General features: G+C 44.0%; 2 protein-coding genes across 2 annotated transcripts in view; one reads left to right on the forward strand and one right to left on the reverse strand.

Annotated features, from left to right (window-relative positions):
- CBX1 (chromobox 1) overlaps positions 1 to 21,465 on the forward strand; it is a gene marked incomplete in the record, with an annotated part of 70,799 nt that overhangs the window by 25,416 nt on the left and 23,918 nt on the right.
- Positions 2,365 to 8,193, reverse strand: LOC141114412 (chromobox protein homolog 1-like). Its single transcript, XM_073608070.1, has 2 exons — positions 7,954 to 8,193; positions 2,365 to 2,483 (listed from the first exon to the last, which is right to left on the reverse strand). The coding sequence occupies exons 1-2, from the start codon at positions 8,176 to 8,178 to the stop codon at positions 2,385 to 2,387; spliced, it is 324 nt and encodes a 107-aa protein (XP_073464171.1). The 5' UTR covers positions 8,179 to 8,193; the 3' UTR covers positions 2,365 to 2,384.

The following is a 21,465-nucleotide window of genomic DNA, read 5'->3' on the forward strand; positions in this document are numbered from 1 at the left end:
TCCCTCTCTTTCTTGGTTTCATCTTTCAAATGCAAGCTTTTTTTTCTACTATTCCTAAACTTCCTGTTCTAGGATGGCTACATTCGTTCTCCATGTCCCCCTTCTGTATGTGAACGTAGCCACTTTTTCCTGCTTGCCCCTAAGATGGGCTATACATCTACCCTCAGATCCATTTAACACTATGGGAATTATAGTACCGACAGAGCAGAGTATGTGACCAAAAAGAACAGGCACTGCTCACTCTATAGCAGCAGGGTGCATCAGCAGAGGATCAGGAGAGTGCACATGACAATAAAGAAGCCTAAAAGCAATTGTAAGAGACTTCTAACATTCAAGTTAAAGCGGAGTTCCGCCAAAAATTTTTTTTGTTTAAAGTCAGCAGCTACAAATACTGCAGCTGCTGACTTTTAAAATAGGGACACTTACCTGTCCAAGGCGCCCGCAATGTCCTCACCCGAAGCCGATCTGTCCCTCTGCTCTCTGGTGGAGGCGCCGGCATCTTCGGTAAGGGAATCAGGAAGTGAAGCCTTGCGGCTTTACAACCTGGTTCCCTACTGCGCGAGTCGCACTGCACGTCCTCACTGGTCCCTGCTGTTTTCTGGGACCTGTGCGTCTCCCAGAAGACAGCGGGGGGGACGGAGGGGGCCGGACATGGCATAGATCGCTGCGGAGCTGGCGGTAATCTATGCCCGGAAGTGGGAGCAAATACCTGGATTAGACAGGTATCTGCTTCCCCCCCATGAAAGGTGCCAAATGTGACACCTTTCACGGGGGAGGGGGGGGAGGAATACAAAAAGCGGAAGTTTCATTTTTGGGTGGAACTCCACTTTAAAAAGATATAACACCAACATGTCAGAAAAAAATAAAAATAAAAAACAGAATCACTGAGTTGGAAAAAAAGATCACCCCCCTTATGTCAGTATTTTGTTGAACCACCTTTTGCTTTAATTACAGCCTTTAGTCTGTTGGGAAATGTCTATATTAACTGTCTCTACGACTAAGGTCATTCACTTTTTTCTCCATCAACCACTGTGTGGTCATTTTTTCAGTGTGCTTTGGGTCATTGTCATGTTGGAAGGTAAACCTTCCCATTGACAACTTTCTGGCAGAGGGAAGCAGATTTTCCTCAAGAATTTGATGGTATTTTTTCCCCATCCATTTTCCTTCTATCCTGACAAGTGCTCCAGTCCCTGCTGCAGAGAAACACCCCCATAACAGGATATTACTACCTCCATGCTTTACTGTAGGAATGGTGTTATTTGGATGGTGAGCTGTATTGGATTTCCGTCAGGCATATAGTTTGGCGTTGAGGCTAAACAATTAAATTTTAGTCTCATTTGACCAGAACACCTTTTTCCATGTGGCCTCAGAATCTTCAAGGTGCATTTTAGCAAAGCTCAGTCATGACAGCACGTGGCCTTTCTTGGGTGGCTTTTTTCTTGTAACCCTCCCATACAAGCCACATTTGTGATATTGTCACATGCACACAATGACCACTCTGTCATCAATTCCTGCAACTGCTTCAGAGTTGATTTAGGTCTCTTGGTAGCTGCTCGGACCAATTTCCTCCTGGCTCTTTTATCCAGTTTGGAGCAATGTCCTGATCCAGGGAGGGTCTGTGTTGTACCAAATACCTTCCACTTCTTAATAATATACTTCACTGTGCTTCTAGGCATTGATAAAGCCTTTGACATTTTTTTTTTGTATCCATCTCCTGACTTGTGCCTGTCCATAACTTTATCCCAGAGATCTTTTGACCGTGCCTTGCCACCTATAGTTGATTGCTTGCTTCAGTTGAACTACCAGGGAATGAAATGCTCCAGGAAAGCTCTTTTCATGCTGAGCTAACCAAAATGACCACAGCTGATCACAGTCGAAGTCAAATGGCTTTGTGTGCCATTGGGAAGGTGATTAGCTACACCTGATTAAGTTTTCAAGTCATTTTTATGAAGGAAGTGTTGCATTTTTTTCCTGACATGTTGGTGTTATATCTTCCACTTGGATGTTCTAAGTTGCACTGAGTAAATACAGCTTGATAAAACAAACTGTCTGCCTTGTCACCAAAAACAGGAATAGGAGGGGAGATCTAGTTCTGGATCCCCTTACTTTGAAGGGACCCTCTCACACTTCCTGTTTTGGTTGTGGGACAAAAAATGAAGGGAAAACTTCACCCAAAAAAAAAAAAAAAAAAAAAACCCACTGCCAGGGATGTTAATCCCCCTTTTTTTTCACACACACACACACACACACACACGCACCACGGCATACCAAAAAGGCATTATGCCGAAGATATCAAAGAACAGATTTTGGGGTTACAAACACTAAGGAATTGAGCCTATGATGAAGTCTGCATAATAAAGCAAATTAGCATGTGGGGGCACAACTCACCATTTCATCAGGAACATCAACTCTCCACTTGAGTCTGTGGCTCCAATGATCCTTTCTGGCTCTAAACCCCTAGCAAATCCACGGGGCTTTTCAGCCTGTAAAAGGTAACAAAAACCATGTCTGCATCAGTGGCCAACAACAAAAAAGACATTATAGGTCATGCAAGGGTTTTTTTTCTTTTTGCCTGGAGATTTTCTACGTGCATGTAATTTTTTGGGCCAAACTAGATGGTCTAGTGTCTTTTCTCAACCCAAGTATGTAAGACATGGCATATGGGTTGAGGAGATTTTGCATTATGAAACCCCTTAAAGTTTCTCTTCTCTTTGTTATAAAAAATAAACAAACAGCCCCCTTATGAATGCTCTCACAATGCAGGCAGCAGCCCCAGGTTTTGAATAGTGGCCCAGGACCAACCTACATGGCTGCCAATCATTTGACCACTATCACAGTGATCACAGGAAACGGTTAATACAGTAACAAACGCCCCTGTTTGTGGCTACATTGAAGATTATTTTTCTTTCCTTCATGGCAGTCCTATCTATAGGAAAAGACGGGTGTCAATGCCTGGAGGTTTGGTGGCTGCTATCGATGTAAGATATTTATAGATTGATCATCACTTCCGTCACCAATTCTTGAGGAGAAACAAAAGTGATTAGAAATAGATCTCTTACCTGACTGTGCGGGATCTCAAAAAGGGCATCCCAACTCTTCCATTAAAATACAGCAAAACTAGGCTATAAATCAAAATGATTTATAGCCTCCCACCATCTATGATTACATCTGCTAAAAAGTACCATACATTTCCATCAGCTACTCCAATACTGGAGGAGAGCCACAGCAATGAAGCATGTGGCTGCTGACTCCAATTGGCTGGTTTTGCCCGACGTTCATCCTTTGTCAGTATCCAGGTGACCAGCTGCTTTGGCTGTGTTTAAGGCTGGGTTCACACTATTGAGTATTGGATGCGGGTTCGTCCGCATCCAATTTGCATGTCAGGAGACTGTGACCGGCTCTCTAAAGAGCCGGTTCATACATCTCCGGAGCGGCTCCGGTGCGAATTACACAGGAGTACTGTGCATTTTCTGGTCTGTTTTAGGTCCGAATTCAGCCAAAAATTCAGACTGAAATCGGACCTGAAATGGAGAACAGGGATTTACCGGACCCCTGCTGTGAGCCGCTCTGTGCGCCAGTGTGAACCAGGGTGGATTCAAGTCATGATTTAAATCAGTAGTAAAAAGGCTAGATTTAAATTATTTGTAAAGAGCAAATGTCATCTCTGTCCAGCTGTTGACTCACCGACAGTCCCAGTCACTTTATTGGGACAGCTGGTGATGCGGCAGTGACACAACAGGGTGAGTGACATGATGCCAAAAGCTGAGTGGATGCCCACTAACAGGCGCTGGCATGATGAATCTGAAATGACAGGTGCTCTTTAAATGTAACGATTTATTCTTGCTGGTCGTTAGAATCTTTAATATTTGCAAACAAAATTAAGGTTTCCTATTCAGAATACTAAGCTGTCAGGTTATTATCAAAACAGCGATATCAGAACCAATTCAATCACGCAGTTTGTAGTGTACATACAGTGGATATAAAAAGTACACACCCCTGTTAAAATGTCAGGTTTCTGTGATGTAAAAAAAATAAATAAATGAGAAAAGATAAATCATTCAAAAACGGTTTCCACCTTTAACCACTTCCCGCCCGGCCTATAGCAGATTGACATATGTCATATGACGTCCAGCATGATAACATGCGGGGGCGCACAGTGCGGCAATCGGAGGTGTTGTGTGTGAGTCTGACACACTGCATCTCGGATCGTAGTAAGGAGCCTCTGACAGAGCCTCTCACAGCTGATCATCGCATGAAGCAGGAAGTGCCAGTAAGCGGCTTTCCTCGGTTCGTGCTGACAGGGAGAGCCGATCGGCGGCTTTCCCTGTCGGGGGGGGGGGGGTCCTGTGCTGATAATCGGCACATTATCAGCACAGCTCCCATGAGAGATGCAGATCAGCTGCCAGTCAGTGCCCATCATTAACGCCAGGCAGTACCGATAAAATGTGCCAATCTGTGCCCACACAAGTGCCAGTGCCCATCAGTAATACATATCAGTGCCACCCATCAGTGCCGCCTCATCAGTGCCAGTCAGTGAAGGAGAAAACAAAATTTTATAACAGAAATGAAGAAAAACTTTTTTTTTTTTTTAAATTTAAAAAATGTTGGTCTTTAGTTTGTTTAGCAAAAAATAAAAAACCCAGTGGTGATCAAATACCACCAAAAGAAAGCTCTATTTGTGGGAAGAAAATTATAAAAATGTAGTTTGAGTACAGTGTTGCATGACCGCGCAATTGTCATTCAAAGTGCGACAGCGCTTAAAGCTGAAAATTGTCCTGGGCAGGAAGGGGGGGGGGGGGGGGGGGGTGGGGGAAGTGCCCGGTTTTGAAGTGGTTAAATGTGACCGATAAACTGCACGACTCAATTGAAAAACAAACTGAAATCTTTTACGGGAGGGAAGTAAAAATAAAAAAAAATAAAATAATGTGGTTGCATAAGTGTGCACACCCTCCTATAACTGGGGATGTAGCTGTGTCGAGGATTAAGCAATCACATTCAAACGCATGTTAAATAGGATTCAGTACACGCCTGCCATCATTTAAAGTGCCTCTGATTAATCCCAAATAAAGTTCAGCTGTTCTAGTAGGTGTTTCCTGACATTTTCATAGTCGCATCCTACAGCAAAAACCATGGTCCACAGAGAGCTTCCAAAGCATCAGAGGGATCTCATTGTTAAACAGATAGTCAGGATAAGGGCACAAAAGAATTTCCAAGACATTGGATATACCATGGAACACAGTGAAGACAGTCATTATCAAGTGGAGAAAACATGGCACAACAGTGACATTACCAAGAACTGGATGTCCCTCCAAAATTGGTGAAAAGACGAGAAGAAAACTGGTCAAGGAGGCTGACAAGAGGCCTACAGCATTAAAGGAGCTGCAGGAATATCTGGCAAGTACTGGCTGTGTGGTACATGTGACAACAATCTCCCGTTTTCTTCATATGTCTGGGCTATGGGGTAGAGTGGCAAGACGGAAACCTTTTCTTCCAAAGATAAACATCCAAGCCCGGCTAAGTTTTGTCTGAAGAAGTCCCCCAAACGCATGTGGAAAAACGTGTTATGGTCTGATGAAACCAAGGTTGAACTTATTGGCCATAATTCCAAAAGATATAGGTTTGGCAAAAAAACAACACTGCATATCACCAAAAGAACACCATACCCACCGTGAAGCATGGTGGTGGCAGCATCATGCTTTGGGGCTGTTTTTCTTCAGCTGGAACAGGGGCCTTAGTCAAGGTAGAGGGAATTGTGAACAGTTCCAAATACCAGTCAATATTGGCACAAAACCTTCAGGCTTCTGCTAGAAAGCTGAACATGAAGAGGAACTTTATCTTTCACCATGACAACGACCCAAAGCATACATCCAAATCAACAAAGAAATGGTTTCACCAGAAGAAGATTAAAGTTCTGGAATGGCCCAGCCAGAGACCAGACCTGAATCCTATTGGAAATCTGTGGGGTGATCTGAAGAAGGTTGTGCACAGGAGATACCGTCGCAATTTGACAGATTTGTAGCGTTTTTGCAAAGAAGAGTGGGAAAATATTGCCAGGTCAAGATGTGCCATGCTGATAGACTCATACCCAAAAAGACAAAGTGCTGTAATAAAATCAAAAGGTGCTTCAACAAAGTATTCGTTTAAAGCAGTTGCATACCCCTCTTTCACATTTTTACTACAGGTAAGCCTATAATAAGGCTTACCTGAAGGTAAAATGAATATCTCCTAAACCTGTACAGTTTAGTTGATGTAGGTGATTATAGACAGCGGGAGTTGATCTGCAGGTTAGGGATTGACAGATTATCGGCAGCCGATATTCACTTTTTTAAAAGTATCAGTCAAAAAACTGACTGAAATTACTTCAAGAGGTTTTAACTGGGGTGATGCATGCAGCTGCAAGCATCACCCCGCTACCGTTCTTTAGAGCGGACGGTCGGCTTTATTGTAATAACTGATGCGGCTCAGCAGCCACTCGGCTGTTATTACAAACAGCGGGAGGGGACATCCCTCCCGCCGTCTTCCGTCCTGCTGGGAGGCCCGAGCAACCAGCCGGCACGTCCGCAGGCTGGCCGAAGACCCGAACAAAGCTGATGCTTCGTTCGGGTCTCGGATCTAGCAATCCGCAAGCGATGTCATGACATCACTTCCCGGATCACTGGCATCTTAAAGGCACCAGTTTTAAAAAATAAAGTATTTTAAAATGCCTATCTTGACGTTTTGAATACTTTGAAGAGCAGAGGAGGAATTTTGGGTCTTATAGACCCCCCATCTCTCCATAAAAAGAGTACCTGTCACTGCCTATTACTGTCACAAGCAATATTTACATTCCTTGTGACAGCAATAATAGTGATAAAAAAAAACAAAACAAAAAATTCAAAATATCGGCAAAAAATATTGAGGAGGAGAGGAGAGGTGGCTGAAGTATCGGTATTCTATCAGCACCGAAAAAACTATATCGGTCGATCCCTACTGCGGGTACCCGCTGTCTGCCGGAACACCAGCCGATCATGAGGAAAAAAAAAAAACACAGAACGGCGGTCTGCCCATGTAAACAAGGCAGATCGCCATTCTGATAGGAGGGAAGGGATGGAATTTGCGTCCCTTCAAAGAATGGAACAAATTCCATCTCTCCCCTAGTAAAAGCACCTCCCACAGTACACTAAAACACTGGCTAGGCACACAGTTAACCCTTTGATCGCCCCTGATGTTTAACCCCTTCCCAGCCATTAGTACAGTGACAGTGTATATTTTTAGCACTGATCACTGTATTAGTTTTTTTTTTTTCAAAATTGTCGTCTTTTCTGTTTATAGCGCAAAAAATTAGGGAAAAAAAAAATGCAGAGGGGATCAAATACCACCAAAAGAAAGCTCTATTTGTGGGGGGGGGGGAAGAAATGTTATTTGGATACAGCATTGTATGACCACGCAATTGTCAGTTAAAAAAAATGGCCTGGTCATGAATGTGGGGGTAACTCTTCCGGAGGTCAAGTGGTTAATACTGACCCAAGACAAAAAAGCAGCAAGAGTGAGAGTTTCTTATTTCTATACTTGATTTAGAATATGGAGCCCAATGATCATCCTGAAATCCAGGCATTCAGCACCCTCACAAGAAGGGTCACCAACTGCAGCCCCATTTGTCTCATGAAAAGTTTTCATAAGTGAACAAAAAGCTTGCTATATGAAATTTTTTACAAGTATTCATGAAAACTAGAGAGAAAACGTGGCCCATTTTATGAGAGACCTGTCATGTACAAACGCCATTTCTCCATCTGAAGGAAATACTAGCAGCAACCACCAGGAATATTGTAAAGCAAACAAGAAATTGCTGTGGAATTCATAAAATTTTGTACAAGTGATCTTGGCTCTTTTAATCTGCCTTGCTTCCCAGAAACCTCTCTTTATTGTGCAGAAAGGCCACAATCAACGCTAAATAATCCTTTCCAGCAATCTCACCTCTTCCTTCTTCTTCTTGGGCTTGCTCTCTTCACCCACAGGATGTTCAGTGTCTGAGTCCGCTTTGCGTTTTCCATCAGATTTCTCGGACTCGTGTGCAGTTTTTTGCGATTGCAGGAACTCGGCAATCAGATCCGGACAGTCCAGGTTCTCCTCAGGCTCCCATGTGTTGTCCTCACTGCAAACACCAGAGAAATTGATATCAAGTCTCCACCAATAAAACATTCCATACAATATGAGTACAGTTCATTTTCAACTGGTAAAAAGAAATGCACTAAAAGCATAGTTATTATCTATAAAGAAAATTTATTATGAAAAATATTCCCCTAATCAAGTGTTGCTAGCATTAAGCAGGCACTTCCGATTCCCTACATAACATTTTTAACCACTTGACCTCCGGAAGGTTTTATCCCTTAGGTTTAAATGATCTTGGATCTTCCATGACTTGTACAAACATCCTGAAAAACCATGCAAATGACTGGGAATGTAATATCAAATGTCGCCCACTGCTCCCCTTCTTGTTAGGTATGGCATATATCAATATACTCCTTTCCTGGAGGCTGGAAGCACTCACCATTTTAAACGCAGAGCCTACAACTGCTGATCATTAGCATGGCTATCTGGTTCCAATACTTTTAAACCACTGATCTGCAAGAAGCATGCATGTCAGGAAAAATCAGAGCCCTAACCTCCATATACAGTCAGTGCCTCATGAAACCATCAGATCAGCATGAACCAGGGATCTAGTATTTCCATAAAGAGAAGAGCACAGACAGCCTTCATGCATCCTGATTAAGTTTCCTTCTTCAGAAATAAGGAGGGCACAAGAGTCATAAAAAATGCCCGACTTGAACCACTTAAAGTGGGAGTCCGGCGACCAATCTTTTTTTTTTTTAGGTCATTGAGACACTTTGCTAATCCCAAAATAATACTCACAGTTTGGGTGTAATATGGCCTCTGTCTGTTTTCGTACTGAAGAATAACTTTAAAAATGTGATGCTGGCTGTTTCCATCTTGCTTGTGGGCATGTGAAGCCCACAAACATTGATTTCCTGGGTGCGGTGAATGCGGTTCATTCACAGCTTGTTCACACGCATGATCATTGTTCCTGCACTGAATCTTGTGAAGCCTGACACTAAGCTCCCAGGAGACAGTGCGGCGCTGGGGAAAGGCAATAAACACGCCTACTCCAATGGGAGGAGAGACAGGAAGTGCCACAATAAAGTACAATATAAAAGGTAATTACAGCGATAAAAAAAAATTTGTGCGGCATTTCAACTTCTATGCAATTAACTGAAGGGGGTAAGATTAAGTTAAAAATCTGAGTGGAACTCAGCTTTAAGGACTGAGCCTCTTTTTTAGATGTGTTTACAAGTTAAAAACTTTTTTTTTTTTGCTAGAAAATTACTTAGAACCCCCAAACATTATACATTTTTTTTTCTAACACCCTAGAGAAAAAAAAAAAAGGCGGTTGTTGCAATACTTTGTCACATCGTATTTGCGCAGCGGTCTTACAAGCACACTTAAAAAAAAAAAAAACAAAAAAAAAAAAAAAAAAAAAAAAAACACTTTTTTGAATTAAAAAATAAGACAACAGTGAAGTTAGCCCAATTTTTTTTATATTGTGAAAGATAATGTTACGCAGAGTAAATTGAAACCCAACATGCCACGCTTCAAAATTGCGCTCGCTCATGGAATGGCGACAAACTTTTACCCTTAAAAAATCTCCAAGGCGACATTTAAAAAAAATTCTACAGGTTGCATGTTTTGCGTTACCGAGAAGGTCTAGGGCTAGAATTATTGCTCTGGCTCTACCGATCACGACGATACCTCACATGTGTGGTTTGAACACCTTTTTCATATGCAGGCACTACTCACGTATGCGTTCGCTTCTGCACGCGAGCTCGGCGAGACAGGGCGCGTTTAAAAATTTATTTAATTACCCCTTTTATTTTTACACCGTTTAAAAAAAAAAAAATTGTGTCACCTTTATTCCTATTACAAGGAATGTAAACATCCCTTGTAATCGAAAAAAAGCATGACGGGACCTCTTAAATGTGAGATCTGCGGTCAAAAAGACCTCAGATCTCATATTTACACTAAAATGCAAAAAAAAACAAAAACAAAAAAAACAAACAAACAAACACACACAACAAAATGGCCCTTTAAGAGCTATGGGCGGAAGTGACATTTTGACATCGCTTCCGCCCTGCAGTGTCATGGAGACGAGCGGGAGCCCATCTTCCCCTCACTCGTCTCCATGCACAGCCACGAGAGGACCGCATCACCTCTGTCGCTGCCAACGGCTCCGATAAGCGGCGGATTGCCACGGGGGTGGGGGGGATGGGGTGTGTGTGTGTGTGGTTTGGGGGGGGGGGGGGGGGGGGTGGTCCGCCGTTATATCATAAGTATAAACACAGAACTCCTTCACACAATAGCAGAGTTAAATTAGCCCAATTAACAATACAAACAGTGATCTCCCCCCTCCTCAGCCTAGTAGGCAACAGACAATAGCAGGGGACCTACTTACAATAAACACATTATGGCAGGAGACCCCAGACAGGTGGCTTGCTGATGACAGTCCCACACAGGCAGAGACCATCATGGCCTTTTGCATTACATAACAGAACATCTTCCTAAATGCCTGTAGCGCCCTCATATGCCAGGGCCCAGAGTCGGTAGGCAAGAGGCTAGCATTCAGTCCCCTCCAAAAGCCTCTGTCCCGGGTGAGTCCATCACATTTCTCCCCCATTAAAAGTCGACTAACCAGGTCCCAGACCTCCACCTGGTCTAAATATGTGTTAGTGGGCAGAGTGAACTCACATAGCCAGCATTATCTCCATTCTTGGTTGCAAGGAATAGTGCAGTCAGTAGGCGTGGGGCAGAGGTCATTTACATGTCCGGCTGCCATCGCTTCAGCTGGGTGGTTTGTAACATTCCGAGGCTTGGTCTGCTGCTGGGGAGAGGGTCTGATCGCCCCAGCTTCCTGAAGCTGTGAAGACACTAAGTGCTAGGCAGAGGCCAGCAGTGCTCTGCCATGTTACCAGCGATTCAGCTGGGAGTAGAAGCTTCACTACATCAGCTTGTCACTGGGGAGAGAGGCCGACTGCCCCAGCTCCCTGGAACTCCGCAGTTATTGCCGGTGCTGGGCAGAGGTTGGTAACACTCTGCCCCGTTGCTAGCACTTCTGCTGGGTTTCTGTTAGTGGAGACCTCAGACCCATCCACCGACACCAGATCAAGCTGCAGTTGTGAAATGCTGATTGCATTCTCTCCCTGGAGCTCCTGCGGAGTAGATTGTGTGCAGAGGCCAGTAGTGTTCTGCCATGTTAGCGCTTCAGATATCATCATCTGCTCTGGCTAACTGTTGGGGAGGGAAGACAACCTCCTCTCCCTTCTCCCCCTGGATCCTAATCTGCTGCTCTGGAGTGACCATCTTCTTCTCACCATGGGCCTCCAGAATTGCCACAGGTGTGGGGCAGAGGTCTTGGACCCTCTGTCCGGTTGCCAGCGAATGTCGTCTGCTGTCCACGGGCACACCAGCTTTCCATTCCTTGTGCGGTTGTCTCCTCAAAAACACCATTCGCACTTCGTACTGTGACCAGTACCTTTCCTGGAAGGAGGAGAGAAACTTTTCCCTGGTGTCGCTGCTCAGGGGCTAGCGCTTCCTTCCAGAGTTCCCAGTGGACAGAATCATACCATTCCAGCAGGACCTACTCCGATTATTATTGCTGCATATTACAACCAAGAACTAGGCAGGACTCGTTTGGCTGCAAAGCTGGAACATGGCTAAGTTAAGCCAAGAACTAGGAAACACCAGTTTTGGAGTTAACAAGAATAATAACTCTTTATTTGAACATGGATACAGGCTTTTAAAACACTTGAGAGGGAGGTTCCCCCCCTCCTGATCATATTACCCTAATAATACAAACTGTAACTAGAAACATAAATTAATATTAGCTAATTAACTAGTCATTTAGCTTAGGTGACTCAGAGGTTTGACCTAACTCAGAAGACACAATACACATTATCATAAGGATAAACAGAACACCTTCACACAATAGCAGAGTTAATTAGCACAATTAGCAATACATACAGTGATCTCCCCCCTCCCCAGCTTAGTAGGCAACAGACTATAGAAGGGGACCTACTTACAATAAACACATTATGGCAGGGGACCACAAACAGGTGGCTTGCTGATGACATCAGCATCTGCTATGAGTCCCACACTGGCAGAGACCATCATGGCCTTTTTAATAATGTCCTTTTGCATTACATAAAAGAACATCTTCCTAAATGCTTGTAGCTCCCTCAAATGCCAGGGCCCATAGTTGGTAGGCAAGAGGCTAGCATTCAGTCCCCTCCAAAAGCCTCTGTTCTAGTTGAGTCGATCATAGTTTCGACTTTCTTTGACTAGGGAAATCTGAGTCAATCACAAAAGCAGGAAATTATGTTCTGGGGGGCGTTCTGTACACATTCTGTGTACAGAACACCTCCAGGTAGCCATATTGCATTGCACTTTACAGAAAATTACAGAGCTGCAGAAGGAAAAGGTCATTTTTAATAACATTCAATTACATTATGACTTGAGTTGTATACCCTATATCATGCGGCTTTTTTCCCCCACGAAAGTGGAGTTATCCTTTAAGGTTTCTTATAAAGGTGCCCATGGACATGAAGGCTAGGTTCAAATTGTGAGATTCAAGGATGCAAACAAAATCATATGTGTTCCCACAATACTCAAAAAAAAAAAAAAAAAACACATCCCTTTTGCCATCAAATAGCAGTGCCACCAACTCTTAGTGGCACCCCAATGCACTGCTTGAAGTCACATACCAAAAACACATGATAAAGTACCATGTGTTTTGGTGGGGCCAGATTTTTTTTTTTTTTTTTTTAAAGCAGTTGTTTTCACTTCTTTTGTACGATTTTCATGCTTAGGGAAGACAACTGAAATTGATTGACTGCCAAAAAAAAAAAAAAACCACACGGGTGTAAACGGAGCCAAAGTAAAAACTGTTTTGAGAATGACCGAGCAACCATCTAATCTCCACGGCACCTGCAGATGGCCCTGGTCAGCCATTCTGCAGGTGATAGATCAACAGTATAGGCCTGAAAACTGTGTCCAATCCATACGGAGGGCTCTTGGCCCTGAACACTCTTAGAAGACAGTGATGTGTACACTCTGCCAAGTCTACATGTTTATGCTGTGTTCTAAAGATAGCTTTGCCTGAGGGCAGCTGGATTGTTCTAGCATGTTTACACCCACTGCCATGAACACCTTACAGAAGGTTATGCACAGGAGGTATTTAGGCACCCTAAAAGGAGGAGAAAAGAACCTAGGAACCATGAACAATCGTACTATGCAATAACCAGGTAAGGGACCTGTGAAGCTGCAGGAAACATTGTTGGTACCTTATAGTTATGAAAAGTGAACAAAAAGAATGGCTGGTCAGAATTACAAATATTAGAGGTGTATACAGTGCCTATAAAAAATATTTACCCACTAGGACGTTTTCACACAAGTCATAACTGGTGCACTCAATGATTTCCCAAAGTCACACAATTAGTTAATTGGAGATCACCTGTGTGTTGTCAAGGGGTTTCAAGTGATTGTAGTATAAATGCACAAGAATCTAGAAGGCCCAACTTCTGGTAAATGAGTATTGTGGCATAACCTACACCATGAAGACAAAAGAACAATTGAAACAACACCGTGAAAAGTTGACTGAAAAGCACAAGTCAAGTAAAGCACACAAAAAAAGCCACTGAATATCTCTTAGCAAAAAAAATGAAAGGGCAAACTAACAATGAACTTCTCCTATTTGGTCCCTTTTGGTCTGTTAATATACAATTAAAAGGGTTTTGTTAAACTTGTTTGACAAGTGCAAAAAATACCTGTTCATCCTGCCAGAACTATGTAACACCTCCCCCTATGTTATTGAGATAGGTAGAGTGTTCTGTAGTCCTACTGTGTGTTGTTGCTGGTAGGACCACCATTTAAAAATAGAAAAATTATTGTAGGCACCACATCTAAAAGGACAAGTAAGTTTCCATAACTTCTTGGGTCTAGACACACTAAATCAATCATTAAAGTGATATTAAAAAGGCAGATTTTTTTTTTTTTTTTTTTTTTTACATGTCATGTCATACTTCCCTGCTCTGTGCAGTGGTTTTACACAGAGCAGTCCTCATCTTCTCGAGTCCCCCACCAGCGCTCCTTACTCCTCCTCCATGACAAGAGAGGATTTCACAATGTCAGATTCAAATAGTGTAGTTGCCACATCCCTAATATATAGTTAAGAAAAAGAGAGATCCCCCTTCATTGGGACTTTTAAGGCAACATACACTTGGATAATGAAAAAAGTCAAATTTATTGAATATACATAAAAATATTTGATCATAGAAATGATCGATAGTAAAAACCATCAAGGTTTGAACAAAAAAAAAAAATTACATACAAAACAAAGGGAAAAAACAGCAAACAATAATAATTTACATGAACAGTATGACAACACAATACTCTCCGGTATAAAGTGATCCCCGGTACCCGACGTGTTTCTGGTTAAACACCTTTGTCAGGATAAGAGTAAGTATAGTCACAATTTGATTTTTTACATGCAATAATGATTCCACAACAAAAGAAGAAATAGGTGAAGCAACTATACGAGAGGGGGCGTAGATGGGCACCAAACAGGAAGCAGTGAAATATTAAAACACCATAGGTTCCAGGGTAGGTATCTACCTATTATTAGGTAATACAAGAAGTGGGTTCTGACGGCCTGACAGGACGCTGTCCAATAACAAATAGAAATAACTGATCAGGGCCTAAATAAGGCTCCTAGTTAGTTAATAACACCAGAACATCCAAATGTCATGCGCATGTGTCATCCCATATATTGATTGGTTTGCGCAACAGTTATCATGTCTACAAAATAAGGGATAGATTTTTGGCATTTTTTATTATAATTTTTTTTTTTTTAAATTAGTAATGGCAGCGATCTGCGATTTTTATCCTGACTGCGACATTGCGGCAGACAGGTCGGACACTTTTGACACTATTTTGGGACCATTGGCATTTATACAGTGATCAGTGCTATAAAAATGCACTGGATTACTGTGTAAATGTCACTGGCAGGGAAGGGGTTAAACACTAGGGGGCCATCAAGGGGTTAAGTGTGTTCCCTCAGTGTGTTCTAACTGTAGGGGGGGGGGATGGGCTCACTAGAACAAGACAGATCACTGCGAGCAGCAGATCCCTGTCATGTTGCTTGGCAGAACATTGAAATGCCTTGTTTACATAGGCATCTCCCCGTTCTGCCTCTCTGTGCCACGACCACGGGTGCGCAGGCCTGCTAACCGCCGATGACGGAGTGACGCATGGGTACGTCGTTTTGCGCACCCGTGCCACTTTGCCGACGTATAATCGGCACGAGACAGTAGGCAAGTGGTTAAATGCTAAAAATACCCAAGAATGGCTTAAAAAGCAGCAATTGTAAAGAAAGTCTATTCTTCTAATAGAGACGCAAGAAAAACCTGTGGCTGGACTTGAAAAAGGGTTGGTCACTTATGATCCCCAAGCAACCCAAACAAAGCTGAAGCATTTTTTTGAGATGATAGGAACTACTACAGAGTCCAGAAGTACAAAGCTAATCTAGACCAATCCATATCAAAACAAATTGAAGAGTTGTACACTTTAGTTAATTTAGTTAACTTTACAATTTAGTTAATATGTAAAGTTTAACCACTTCAGCCCCTCCAGGCCACTTTCTGCGATTCAGCAGTGCGTCGCTTTAACTGACAATTACGCAGTCGTGCGACGTGGCTTCCAAACAAAAAATGATGTCCTTTTTTCCCCACAAATAGAGCTTTCTTTTGGTGGTATTTGATCACCTCTGCGGTTTTTATTTTTTGCGCTATAAACAAAAATAGAGCGACAAGACAATTTTGAAAAAAAAGCAATATTTTTTACTTTTTGCTATAATAAATATCCCCCAAAAAAATATATAAAAAAAACTAATTTTTTTCCTCAGTTTAGGCCAATACGTATTCTTCTACATATATTTTGAAAAAAAAAAAAAAAAAAAAAAAAACGCAATAAGCGTATATTGATTGGTTTGCGCAAAAGTTATAGAGTCTACAAAATAGGGGATAGTTTTATGGCATTTTTATAAATTTTTTTTTTTACTAATAATGGCATCGATTTTTATCGTGACTGCGACATTATGGCGGACACATCGGACAATTTGGACACATTTTGGGACCATTGGCATTAATACAGCGATCAATGCTATGAAATTGCATTGATTACTGTAAAATGTCACTGGCAGTGAAGGGGTTAACCATTAGGGGGCAGGGAAGGGGTTAAGTGTGTCCTAGGGAGTAATTCTAACTGTCTGGGGGATGGGCTAGCAGTGACACAACACTGATCGCTGCTCCCAATGAGAGGGAGCAGACGATCAGTGTCCTGTCACTAGGCAGAACGGGGAGATGCTGTGTTTACACTGGCATCTCCCCGTTCTTCAGCTCCGTGACACGATCGCGGGCACCCAGCAGATATAGAGTCCGCGGGTCGCACGGTCACGGAGCTTGCGGCAGGCGCGCATCACGCACGGTGGAAAATTCAAAGTAACGTACAGGTATGTTACTTTGCCCAGCCGTGCCATTCTGCCGACGTATATCGGCGTGAGCCCGTCTTTAAGTGGTTAAAAAAAAAAAAAGGAAATTTATTCTTAAATATCTATATGCAGTGGTAAAAATAAATAACCAACTATATGGTTAGGGAGCAAAATCTCTAATTCACTCTGAGAATAACAGACAGAAGAGATATACTGTATATACTATTAGAGGAGATATACTGTATATACTATTAGAGTTTGAATCTGGTAACTATCATCAGACTCAGAGATCTTTTTTTAAAGAAAAAAAAAAAAAAAGTTAGACTGTTTTGTAGATTTTCAAACAGAACTGTCATACATTATATGCTGGCCATACAAAAACAACGGTCTTCCTTCAAAAAAAACAAAAAAAAAAAAAAAACACGGAGTTACAAACCGGTAACATCCTTTTCCAGGAGTCTTTCAGGACAGCACCTTAGAGAGACCTTGGCTCCTCCCATCTCAGGAAACACCGCCTTAAATTTCAGGATTTAAGCCTCACCGTCCCGCCAGCCCCAGTTCTTCAAGAGTACCTCCGGCCAGCTGGGGAGACACAAGAACACGTCATAATAACTTTTATCTTACCTGACGTTCTCATGCGATGAGTTCTTCAGTAATGTCCAATAATTTGGGTGGGTACCCGTGCTGTCCTGAAAGACTCCTGGAAAATGATGTTACCGGTAAGTAACTCAGTTTTTCCCCATTCTGTCTTTCAGGACAGCACCTTAGAGAGCATAAGCGAGCACCTTACCTTAAGGTGGGACTACTGCCTGCAGTACTTTACGACCAAAAGACTGGTCTTTTGCTGACACTAGGGTCCAATCTGTAGTGCTTCACAATCGTGTCAAACCTGGACCACGTGTTGCAGCCCTACAGATCTGCTCTGGAGAAGCACCAGCCCACTCTGCCTGAGAAGTCGCCATTGCCCTGGTGGAATGTGCCTTAATACCTTCCGGGGGCTCCAATCCCCTGACTACGTAAGCCTGAATAATGGCTAACCTTAACCATCTGGCTATTGTACGCCTAGAGGCTTTGAATCCTTTCTTGGCCCCTGAAAATACTACAAAAAAGGAATCAGACCTCCTAAATGGTTTTGTACTATCCAAGTACTGAAGGAGGCACCTTCTAACATCCAATTTATGAAAAATATGTTCCTGTTCCCTCACAGGATTCGAACAGAAGGTAGGCAAAATCATTTCTTGGCCTCTATGAAAACTCGAGGCCACCTTTGGCAAAAAGGCCGGATCGGTTCTAAAAATCACACGGTCCGGAAACACCTGAAAAAAAAAAAAAAAAAAAAAGTGCCCTAATAGAGAGGGCTTCAAGCTCACTCACTCTCCTTGCCGTAGTGATCGCCACCAAAAAACACAGTTTTGAGGGTGATCAATTTTAACGTACAGGTCTATAACGGCTCAAATGGTTCCACCGTGAAGGCCTGTAAAACTAAAGAAAGATCCCACATTGGGAAGGGGGGGAGACGCTAACTGGTCTCTGTCTGCTTAAGGCTTTAAAAAACCTGATTATACACGGATCTGTTGCTAGCTGTTTTTCCAGAAAAACGCTCAAAGCGGATACCTGTCCTTTCAGGGTGCTAAGGGCTAACCCTTTGTCGCCCCCTGATTGCAGAAATTCTAATACCGATACGGAGCTGCGTACATCGAAGGAACTTTCTGTGTACCAGCTATTGAAATGTTTCCATGTTTTCAGGTAGATAACTTGCGTTTCCCTTTTCCTGCAACTTAGGAGGGTTTTCACTAAACAATCCGAGAACCCCTTGCCCCTCAGCAATTCCTCTTCAGTAGCCAAGCTGCGAGATTCCACCTCTCCACCTGAGGACAACAGATTGGCCCCTGAGAAAGAAGATTCTCCTGGACTGGCAGAATCCAGGGAGGTTCCACTGCTAACAGATCTAGCAGACATGCGGACCGATTCTGCTGAGGCGTCAGCAATGTATGCGACCCCCTTCAAGAGCATTGGGAAGGAGGAGAGAATCGTCTCCTTAGCAGTCCCAGCTTCAATATGAGCTTTTATATGTGTTAGCCAGTGCTCCATGTTACGTGCCACCACTGTGATGGCCATGGCAGGCTTAAAGTTGCCTAGAGAGGAATCCCAGGACTTTCTAAGTAGAGAATCCATCCGTTTGTCAATGGGGTCTGCTAGCACCCCCATATCTTCAAACGCCAAGTCTGTTTTTCTGGATACCTGAGAGAAGGCTGCATCCAGTTTAGGTGACTTGTTTCATACAGCAGCTTCATCCTCTGAAAAAGGGAATCTGCGCTTTAATGCTCTAGAAAAGAAAGGTTTGCTTTCTGGGTCGCGCCATTCCTTTTTAATGGTATCTACTAGGACCTCATGCATCGGAAAGACCTTTTTCTTCTGCTCTCCAAGACCCACGTACATTCGGTCATGTAGAGACAGAGATTTTTTTTCTCCTCCTGGATACCTAGGGTGGTGTGGATTGCTCCCAAGAGCTCTTCCAATTCCTCCAAGGAGAGTTTATATCGGGAGGTTCTGGAGGACTCGCCGTCCACCTTCTATCCGTCTGATTCGCCTTAGGAATGTGAGGATGCACCATCTGACTCATCCTCTAAAGCCTCTCTGGAAACCCCCGGTAACTCCTCACTGACTGAGGGACCTGAAGGACCAGGTGCGACATCTTGCTGTGCTGGCAGAGGACCGGCTGGGGGCTGTATAGGCTGAAAATTTTCAAACAATGCTTTGAAAGATTGAAAAGTGCTGGAAAGCTCCTTAACAGAAGCTGCCAGGTCAGAGCTCTGTTCAATAGAGTAGAGTGTTCCTTAACTAAGCCTTCAATGCATTTACTGCACAAAACCTTCCCCCAGGACTCTCCTAAAGTACTCCTACATGATGGGCACTTTCTTTTGGACACATGTAAGGGCTTGGTCTTTTCTGCAGGTATGTCCTGAAATGACTAAACAAGCGCCAGCATCAGCAACAGTCTTTACAAAATAAAAACCATGTGACCAACACCAGGAGTGCACCCCCCAGGACCAACCACCACCAGGGTCCCAGACGTGCCTCTCCTCCCCTCTGACCACTAAGAGGGGGGGTTCACCCGTGGAGCTAAGTGGGAATAAGGTAAGGGAACACCACCCCAGGGTTCCACTTACCTTAGTGTGGCTGGTGTTGGCTTCACCCGGCACAGAACGGGAACCATCCGTCTCCGACATCCCTCTGGCCAGGGGAGTGGTCCGCCTCAGGATGCTCCTCTGGCTGACACTACAGCCTTAATGGAGCCCGCACCAGCCGTCGCGCTGTTCGTTTATCCGTCCCGCGGCCAGAACCAAAAGCTGCAGGTCAAACGGAAGTGCCCTCCGTCGCCTGTCATCCGACTCAGCGCTGAGCTCCATGCTGACTCTCCGAGTGAGGGGGATCTGGACACTTTCGTATCGCCTTCCCCAGGCAGTGGAGAAACGAACTCCCAGGCCTCCACATTCCCCAAGGAAGGACAGGGAGCGCAATGCCACAGCAGGTAACCAGACTCCCCATCAGTGCTGCTGTGTATGAGAGACCTCTGTCTCTCCCTTCCAGGATCGTACCGGCCTCAGCCTCACCAGCTGAAATAGCCCAGGTTCCTAGCGATGTCTCCCTTCTGGAGGAAACACCAAAACTGACGGGCTAAAGGGAAGGGGTGACTTAAAAGTCTGGTGGAGGCGGTGTTTCCTAAGAGGGGAGGAGCCAAGGTCTCAAGTGTGCTGTCCTGAAAGACGAAAGAGGGAAATTACCTTTTGTGACGGGACCAAGTAAATCCTAGATTTTCCAGGATGTCTCTTGTTACCTGTAGATCCCGCGACAACTGTTCCAGGGAGGCAAACAGGAGCAGATTGTCTAAGTATGCGACTACTGAGATGCCTCTGAGTCGCAGAAAAGCCAGGACCTCCACCATGACCTTGGTGAAGATGCGGGGGGGGGGGGGGGGGGGGATAGCCTGAAGGGGAGGGCCCTGAACTGTAAGTGAAATGTCCCTTCTCCGGTGTTTACCGCCAGCCTGAGGAACTTCTGGTATCCTTCTGAGATGGAAATGTGCAGATAGGCATCCTTCAAGTCTACCGATGCCATGAAGCAGTTCGGAGGAAGAAGTGCTTTCACCGAGTAGATAGAGTCCATTCGGAACCTCTTGTAGGTGACCGAGACATTCAGAGGCTTCAGGTTCAGGATGAGCCTGAACTTTCCCGACGGTTTGCGGACCACAAAGATGTGGGAGTAGAAGCCTCTGCATGTCTCGCCTTTTGGGACTCGTACTACCACCTCCTGTTCCTCCAACTAATGTAGAGAGGAAAGAAGAGTTGATGACCTTTCTGCGCATTTTGGCAGCTCGGTGACAAGGAGTCTGAGTGGTGGAGGTTTTGCAAACTCCAACCGGTATCCTCCTCTTATAATCCCCAATACGAACTGGTTGGAGGTGATCATTTCCCACTGTGGGAGGAAGTACCCCAATCTTCCTACCACTGTGGTTTCGTCACTTGGTCTTTTTGGGCTGTTCAGGAGGGCGAAAAATCGCCCCCCCCCATGCCCTTTTGTCCCCAAACTTTCTTCCGCTGTTCAGTTTTTTTGGGGGGGGTCAAACTTCCTCCGAGGGTGAGACTTTCTTTTAGTCTCTGCAAATTTCCTTTTAAAAGGAAAGGCCTTTTTCTTGTCGGCCGTCCGATCCAAGACGGCCTCCAAACCAGGTCCAAACAACAAGTCCCCTGTGAGAGGGATTCCACAGAGCTTGATCTTAGATGCGCTATCTCCCTGCCACGTCTTAAGCCATAAGGCTCTCCTTGCTGAATTGGATAATGCTGCAGATCTTGCGGACATATGCACCAATTCTGCCGAGGCGTCCGCAAGATAAG

The sequence above is a fragment of the Aquarana catesbeiana genome, linkage group LG12, assembly GCF_042186555.1.
Source record: "Aquarana catesbeiana isolate 2022-GZ linkage group LG12, ASM4218655v1, whole genome shotgun sequence".
NCBI lineage: Eukaryota > Metazoa > Chordata > Amphibia > Anura > Ranidae > Aquarana > Aquarana catesbeiana.

Excerpts from the sequence above, each read along its gene's own strand:
- LOC141114412 (XM_073608070.1), bottom strand. The coding sequence starts at position 8,178 with ATGTTTTATTGGTGGAGACTTGATATCAATTTCTCTGGTGTTTGCAGT. Across the intron at positions 2,484-7,953 it reads CCAAGAAGAAGAAGGAAGAG|GCTGAAAAGCCCCGTGGATT; the intron begins GTGAGATTGCTG and ends TACCTTTTACAG.